This window comes from Hypomesus transpacificus, chromosome 1 (assembly GCF_021917145.1).
Source record: "Hypomesus transpacificus isolate Combined female chromosome 1, fHypTra1, whole genome shotgun sequence".
In the NCBI taxonomy this organism is placed as follows: domain Eukaryota; kingdom Metazoa; phylum Chordata; class Actinopteri; order Osmeriformes; family Osmeridae; genus Hypomesus; species Hypomesus transpacificus.
Genome location: NC_061060.1, coordinates 3573768 through 3581826, shown reverse-complemented (window position 1 = coordinate 3581826; position 8059 = coordinate 3573768). Strand labels below are relative to the sequence as shown.

The 8059-nt window shown below is 48.8% G+C and overlaps 2 protein-coding genes across 2 annotated transcripts in view; both read right to left on the bottom strand.

The window, feature by feature from the left end:
• LOC124470452 (Down syndrome cell adhesion molecule homolog) overlaps positions 1 to 2657 on the bottom strand; it is a 4630-nt gene extending 1973 nt beyond the window's left edge. Inside the window, exons 1-6 of the mRNA XM_047024353.1 lie at positions 2515 to 2657; positions 1325 to 1666; positions 994 to 1122; positions 750 to 914; positions 493 to 563; positions 139 to 385 (exon numbers count right to left, since the gene is read on the bottom strand). Of these exons, the coding sequence (XP_046880309.1) occupies positions 139 to 385; positions 493 to 563; positions 750 to 914; positions 994 to 1122; positions 1325 to 1666; positions 2515 to 2569 (1009 nt within the window). The 5' untranslated portion in view covers positions 2570 to 2657. The remainder of the gene's footprint in view (positions 1 to 138; positions 386 to 492; positions 564 to 749; positions 915 to 993; positions 1123 to 1324; positions 1667 to 2514) is intronic.
• Positions 2658 to 4480: 1823 nt separating this feature from the next.
• On the bottom strand, positions 4481 to 7157 carry LOC124470061 (T-cell immunoglobulin and mucin domain-containing protein 4-like). Its single transcript, XM_047023794.1, has 5 exons — positions 7032 to 7157; positions 6481 to 6933; positions 6264 to 6313; positions 5987 to 6080; positions 4481 to 5442 (listed from the first exon to the last, which is right to left on the bottom strand). The coding sequence occupies exons 1-5, from the start codon at positions 7069 to 7071 to the stop codon at positions 5360 to 5362; spliced, it is 720 nt and encodes a 239-aa protein (XP_046879750.1). The 5' UTR covers positions 7072 to 7157; the 3' UTR covers positions 4481 to 5359.
• Between the last annotated feature and the right edge of the window lie 902 nt (positions 7158 to 8059).

Here is an 8059-nt window from a genome sequence, read left to right as displayed (position 1 = left end):
ATAAGCGATGTCACAGAGGGCTTCACATATACCCATAGAAGGACACCTAAACCGACTTAAACCATCAATGATGACCCTCAGTGAACAGCTAGGATTCTAGTGGAAGGTGTTTGACCGCGGCCCAGCGCCCCCTCTCACCGTCCTGCAGGGTGGAGCAGACCAGCTGGGGGGAGGAGGGCCCTGGCCCCTCTCCGTTGATGGCCTGGACCATCACCTGGTACCGTGTGGCGGTCTGGAGGTCCTCCAGGACCAGCTTCTGCCTGCGGCCTGTGTAGGACACGGCCTGGCTGCTCCAGGGCTGGGAGGAGGAGGGCGAGTCCTCGTAGATCTTGTAGCCTACGATGTACCGCTGGATCATGCCATAATGGAGGTCCTTTCTTGGAGGCTGGGGGGTGGGGGGTGCAGGAAGGGATACAAACACAAACATGACCACCTACAGACAAACACAAACATGCGTGACCCTTGTTAAAGGTGTGTCTGGAGACACTGTACCCTCCAGAAGATCTCCAGAGTGCTGGAGGACAGCGCTCCCAGCTGCACGTCCAGGGGGGGGCCACCCGGAACTGGATGGAGAGGAGAGGGTGTGGGGGGGGGGGGTGGTCAGAGGTCATTGTTTAAAACTCCTGAGTCCTAAACAACTGTCTGTGATTCTTCTGAACCAGATACTCATACAATGTATATATATTATTAACACACAAAACAACTCAACTCTACTTTACCCATCTGAGTTTAGGTTGTGTGTCGGTTACCTTCCTCGCCGGTGGTGACAGTGAGGGTGTTGCTGGCCGGGCTGGCTCCCACAGTGTTCAGAGTGAACAAGCGCAGGCTGTAGGTGGTAAAGGGGTGCAGGTCAGACAGGCTGGCTCGGGTCAGCTGGGGGCTGATGCTGGTCCTGGAGGCCGAGGTCCAGGAGTCTGCAGGGGTCAGGGGGTCTGGGGTCAGGGGACAAGAGGTAACTGTGGCATCTGGCATGGTTAATGTGTTTCCCCTGACCGATGATGTTCTTGTGTTCCAGCGTGTAGCCAGTGAGGGGGCTGCCTCCATGGAAGCCAGCGGTCCAGGACAGCGACAGAGACCTGCTCCTCCTCTCTCTCAGCTGCAGCCTCACAGGGTCTGGAGGTCCTGGAGGGGGCAAGGGGGAGGGGGGAGGAGGGGGAGGAAAAAGGCGAGAGAAGGAGGGGGATAGAGAGGAGGGGAGGAAGAAAACAGAGGAAGAGAAATACAAACGTGAAACTCCCTGAGAGAAATGAAAACCCCCTCAGCCGCAGAAACGTCACCAGACACCCGCAGAGTCATCACGACCATCAGCCCGTCTCTCTCCCACCTGGCTCCACGGTCAGCGTGGCGTGGTGCTTGTGGTCGTTGAACCAGCCGGGGATGTCGACGCGGCAACCGTACGTCCCGGCGTCGGCCTCCTCCAGCTGCCTGATGGTGAGCGACACGTCGCCCGCCCTCAGGTCCCCGCGCAGCACGTAGCGCTCCGAAGCTCGGCTCGTCACCACCGCGCCGTCCGAGCGGATCAGCTCGTCCCCACAGCCGCTGTTGGGGATCTGACCTTTGCCCCAGCAGACGGCCAGCGTGCCGTAGTACACCGAGTCGTACTGGCAGGTCAGGGTCACGTCCCGGCCGACCACACCTCGGACACTCACGTCCGCATCGCTCCAACCTGTCGTCATGGAGACAAGACCAGGAATTACAGAGACCGGGACAGCGACTAAGATGGATGATCCTGACTCGTCTTTTACGTATTGTTGATTACACTCAGTAGTTCCTTTATTAGGAACACCCGCGTTCGTCGGGGCTCGTGAAGGCATTCATCTGATCTGAGCCTCGTGTGGCGGCTACTCAGCGCGTCACAGCTCAGTCCAAAAGTGAAGTTGTTCAGTTGCTGTTCAGGCCAAACATCAGAATGTATGAGAATCTACTGGAATTTGCAGCTGCAACACTGAAACATACTCTTCTTCATGCGACTGGTGTGAAACCTGCAATACACAGGTTATTTTCTGCAATGTGGCAGCTTCCTGTCACAATTTTTTTGGTGCATTTTTTCACTATTCTATTGTTAGTTCTGACCAACAACTGAACCACTTCGACACCTCTGCAAGCTTTCATGCGTTGAGTTTCTGCCACAGGATTGTCTGATATGTGCAGAGGTCCAGGTGCATCAAGTCGTCACTGAGTGTTTCTGTATAAAATGTACATCTCATTGCTTTGACTTTCACCAGGCATCCTGATAAGTACCCATATGTCATTATGAAGTATGTGAATACAACTTCTATAGACCGCTATGAAAGTGCCCCACACTGTAAACTAACAAACAAACAACTCATCTCTTTCAGCAACAACTCAAGCCGACCAAAATCTACAAACCAAATCTAGCAATCAAACCACATCGTCAGGACAACTGATTGTTTCATCAACAATAATGTTTGTATTCAGAGTACAGATGCGTATAAATGTTTGAGTCTCACTTGTCCGACTCTGTGGTTTTATACCGAACAAGCACAGGCTTACCCTGGAGCAGCGACACGAGGAGAGTCCAGCGCAGCAACCTGAAGGAGGCTTCCATGATCCTCTGTGTAGGCCTGTCTCTGTCTCACCACTCCCTCTCTCCCCTCTCTCCCTCTCTCTGTGTCACAGTCCCTCTCTCCCTCTCTCCCTCCCTCTCCCTACCTCTCTCTCTTTCTTTCTCTTTCTCTTCCTCTTCCTTTACCTCTCTCTGTCTTTCTTTACTTCTCTCTCTGTTTCTCTCTATTACACATACTCTCTCTCTCTCTCTCTCTTTCTCTCTCTCTCTCTGTCCGTCTCCCTCTCTCTCTCTCTTTCTCTCTCTCTCTCTCTCTCTGTCTCTCTCTCTCTCTCCCTTTCGCCACGGCTCCCTCTGTTCCTCTACAAGCTCAGCTCTGCCACAAACACACTGAATGAACACAGCCACACTGAGGGCAGTGTTATGAACCGCCCCCCCCCTCCTTCAGTTCACACGCCCCCCACCAACCCACCGTCCCTCCCCTCCCGTGCCCCCTCAACCCCCCTCAACCCCCCTCAACCCCCTTCCCCTCATCCTATTAGCACATCAATAGAGTTGTCTGAAGCGGAATGGGGACCCCAGCCTGTTCCCCTATTACTGGTTTTGGTTCCCCTGCACGTCCACATATTCTGTTGTCGTGTGCTGATGTGGAGCAGGAGATTGTGCGCGTCAGCAGAAAAGGTGATCTGACTCCTGGTGTCTGGGATGTTACTGCCGGGCAACCCTGGTGCTGAGGCAAAGTGGGTTTCGGAGAATATCTGCTCGGTCAGGAATGCCATTGTTCCTTGTTTATCCTCCGCTACCAATTGTAGCTATTAGAGGAGCTATTCAGCCGGTTTGTTTCAAAGTTCCAACGGCCTCACTGATTAGACTGTGAAGCTGCAGGGTTCTGGCCTATCACACTGACTCGTGTGTGTCATGTGACCAGACTCACTCACTAACTACATCTATTAGTAAGAATGCAAGCGTTGGGTTCGAACTCGTTTGATTTGTATTGCAAACAATGTCACAAAGAGCAAAAAAATATATACATCTCCCCAAAAACAAGTACATTAACAAAAGAGCTAGGAAGCGGTTAATTGATCGATTGATGCCAGTTTCATATGTGGTGAACAGGACCAGATGACCTGAAGAGGTCCACAGAGTTGGTATTGGTTCCTCATTGGTCGAACTCTGTCCGTCTTTCACCTCTGGACCACAGAGGAAGTGTGGGAGGAGGCTGCGGACACGTTGGAGATTGGTTTAGCAACACGGTTAAATCGGTCTGTTTGGTATCTCCACAGTGACTCAAAAACGTTTTCCTCCCACTCAAGAGAAGGTGAATATGAGGAAATCGGAGAGATTTAGAGACGTTCGGCTTGTTATTACTGGAGATCAGGGAGTGTGGAGAAGTGTGGTAACATTTACGTGTGAGTGTAGTGAAGAAAAACCCTCTGGGGAGACTGACGACATCAAACTGTTTGGGTATTCGAATCTCTTGATTAAATAATCAAAACAGTTTATTCAATCAATCAATAGATTGAATAAATTCGTATTTACTTCAATACATTCGATTTAGATTAGATTACTGAAATTGTTTCATACAATCAGTTAGCACAACAGTTGCGAGGATTCGGAATTTATTGGCTTTACAGCGTGTGAAACTAGGGCTTTTTGTGCAACTCACAGTACCACTATATGTAAGAAGTGAAAGTTTGGAGGTGAAACACCAGCTTCTCTCCCCTTCCCTCCCCTCCCCTCCTCTCCTCTCCTCTCTGCAGTTCCCTTCACACACATGACAAGAGAGTGACCACAGTCTTTTCATGGGACTGCATGCTCCTACTGAGATACAGGGTTATTTTCTCACACACATTGGCGTAAACAGAAGAAAATATTTCTAATGGGAGTGAACCTTTCATTTCTACAGTGGAAACGAACGGATCAGTAGTAGGCGAAGAAAAATAATAGACTTGATTTAAGTTGACTGACCATTTAATGGTTGCATAGTAACGTGTAAAAATAATAAAAAATAATTGACATTAGTTAAATCATGTATTAAAAGTTAATATCTGTACAGTAGCAAACTTGACGGCATTCTGTTCTAAATGTTATTATAGTCCTTTGTGGGGAGCACACTGGTTGTAGAATTCCGACAGCTTTGTCGCTTTGGGGTCGTGCCCTTGCTCTCCACCAGACGGCGCTGTGGCTCTGCTTTCTGCAGGTGGACCAGCAAAACCAGACCAGGAGCTGGCATGGGAGATACCATGTATACATACTCGACCCTAACCCAACCCTAACTCTATTGGCATGAACAGCAGGTCTCAGGCATTTGGGGTTAAAAAACATCTCAACTTCCAAGTTCATCAGAATGCTAGCTCACAGAAAGCTAATCAAACAAAATGTATTGGTTTCTAGGCTACTGTACGGGTAACACAGAGTCGCTGTGTATTTATATAGCTCCGGTTACACACGCCAAGGATATATATACACCGGCAATGTCAGACAACAGAACTATACTGCAGCCTGTGTGGTTGATATTTCCTTCCTTAATCTCTATAAACAAATAAGAGTTGAAATGTGTTCTCCGTCGTGGTGAGTTAGGGAACACTCTTCACAGCTAACAAAGTGTATACGTTGTACCTGTGTGAAAGCTTGAACTCCTGATCTTCTGTGTAGAAGCCTCATCTCTACTGAAGCTGGTAACAAAGCTCTGAGGGTTAGAGAGCGATGATCCTATAGGCTACCTCTGCTCAGCTCTGAAAACACTTTATTCTCAATCTTGCCATTTCTCCCAGGGGACTGGCTGCAGACATTACTCAGTCGTGCAGTCAGAGATTGACTGGTGACAGTTCCCTATCTGGCAAACAATTGCATGTCTTCGTAGATGTTCTCCTCCTGGCCTGGTGTCACCTCCAGTCTCTGTCTACTCCTTCTCCCTGAGTTGGCAGACAAGACACACAAACAGGAACAATGTTTAATCTGTCGAAGCAACATTGCAAGCTGGAAGCTAATTCCAGGTTACAGAGTAGCATGTTATGTGGAATTCTTTCCACTTGAGCTGTATGAGGAAGTGGCACCCACGCAACACACCCCGCACACACACACACACACAAATCCCCCCACACACACAAACCCACAAACCCACACACACACACACAAACCCCCCGCACACACACAAACCCAAACACACACCACTGATGGTCACTTCAGTGGCTGCTCACTTCTGCTTCTCAGGTCAGAATGAGAAGAGGAGTGAGATTAACCCCGCCCCTGTGATTACCCAGGATGAAGACCTGGATTAACCCCGCCCCTGTGTTTACCCAGGATGAAGACCTGGATTAACCCCGCCCCTGTGTTTACCCAGGATGAAGACCAGGATTAACCCCGCCCAGGTGTTTACCCAGGATGAACACCAGGATTAACCCCGCCCCTGTGTTTACCCAGGATGAACACCAGGATTAACCCCGCCCCTGTGTTTACCCAGGATGAACACCAGGATTACTGCCAGTGGGATCAGGAAGATGGCAGCCGTCTTCGCTGAATGCATCAACAACACGGTCACCTTTTGCTGTTCCTGCAGACAGTTTCATTATTTCAAGTTTCAAATATTTAAATGATTTGTCCTGCTCCTCTTGAAAATCCCTAGCGGCCATATCAACTGATGATAAATCATCACAACCTACAATAAATCCTTCCCCAACTATATGAGCTACTTTACTTATAAATAAACACAACATTATTTTTATGTTTGAGTTACCTGATGGCCAAGCAAGCTCTCAGATTTAACTCCCAGTGTTGTCAATATCTCTGCAGAAGAGAATGTAAATGTAAATGTCAGAGAAATAGTTGAAAACATAATCTGTTTCAAACACAATTTGCTATCCTAAAGCACGGTGATGTCTGTGGTGTTTGATTAGGGTCACATGTCAACTGAGTCTGCTTCTGACAGCGTGGACAGTCCAGTGAGTGCTCACCTTGTACCTTGTCCCTCGGCCTTGCGGTTGACATGGCGATGGGGTCCAGGCCAACCGGCGCTACGGCAACAGATTTCTGATCAGATTCATGTTGCAATGTACTGTCCGAATCCACGGTGAGGTGGATGTTGATCTTGAGGTCGTTGAACCACCCTGGGATCTCCACTCTGCAGCCGTACATGCCCGAGTCGCTCTCCCGAGCATGGAGGATGGTCAGGGACACGTTGCCCTCTTCTCTCCCACTGAGTAGGACGTATCTGGGGGAGGCTTGCGGCGTGACCCTGCCTCCCTGGATGGAGATGATGGTCCTGGAGCACTTGGACATGGGCACGGTCTCCCGCCCCCAGCACGCGTTGAGAATCCCGCCGGAATGTCTGTTGTACCAGCACGGCAATGTGATGTTCTGCCCGATGATGCCAACCAGACACAGGCTGGATTGACATGGTGTGGACACTGGAGATAGAGGAAGGGGTTATTACACACACATACACACACACACACACACTTAGATATTGTCAAGATAATTTCCAGTAGGGGAATAAAAATCGGACCTCTGATGAGAGCAGAGAGAAGGCAGTAGAGAAGAAACATGTCTGCAGATCATACAAAAGAAGACAGAGTTGTGTAAATTCACGGCGCTATCACCCATCTAAGAACATGCCCTGTCATAAGCAGAACCTGATGTTCATCTGGTGATTAATCATCTTCCTGTTCTGTCCACCAACCACAGAGGAAGTAGACAGACTAGGCCAGTGAGTAGAGCAGTTTGCTTCAACCTCAACCATGTAAAGCCATCTGCTTCTCGATGGTCATTCATAAATTCTGTTTCAAAGTTTTGATTCCATTCGGTATTAATGAATTGATTGATTGTGCTGATGAAAAGTTTGCTAAGAATAATATAATTGCTGACTGTAATTACTGTGTCAGGATCAGCACTGAGCCCTGATCTGCCATATAGAAAACATTTAAGGCACTAGACCTCTCACCCACTCCTGAACAGGAAACATGGACTTTGCACAACGCCACTACACCCCCTCGGGCCTCCGCTTCTCACTTTAATCAAGACAACAGTAAATGACACACACTAGAGCAACAACACATTTGAGTCTGTTTTTTTCCAGCATAGATGAACTAAAACATAAAGCAAGCGTTCTGAATGGGGGCAGGTCCATCTTTAATGTCTGGTATGGAAACCCCCATGACATACTTTCGTTCCTGGTGGAGCTCATATTGGACCTGGTAGTGTAGAGTAATGTAGAGTAGATCACAGCAGACCAGGTTTGACCAGTGAAGATCAGAGGTACAGTTCATTTAGGGTGAATACAAGGTTGATGCAGGATTGAATCCTGGTAGATACAGGATGGATATAGGGTTGGTGTAGGCTGCAGTAGTTGGCATGGTCTGTAGCTGGGCCAGGGTGACAGTGGTGACTCATGTAGGGTTGAGATCATTCTGCTGATCTACAATTTAAAAAAAAGGAGGAAGAAAGAAACAAGAAGTAGCATTCCACCCTTCAGACTTCTCTGGCTTGTTTACTGGAGAGGAGGAGAGGAAGACAGTGAGGGAGGAGATTCTGATT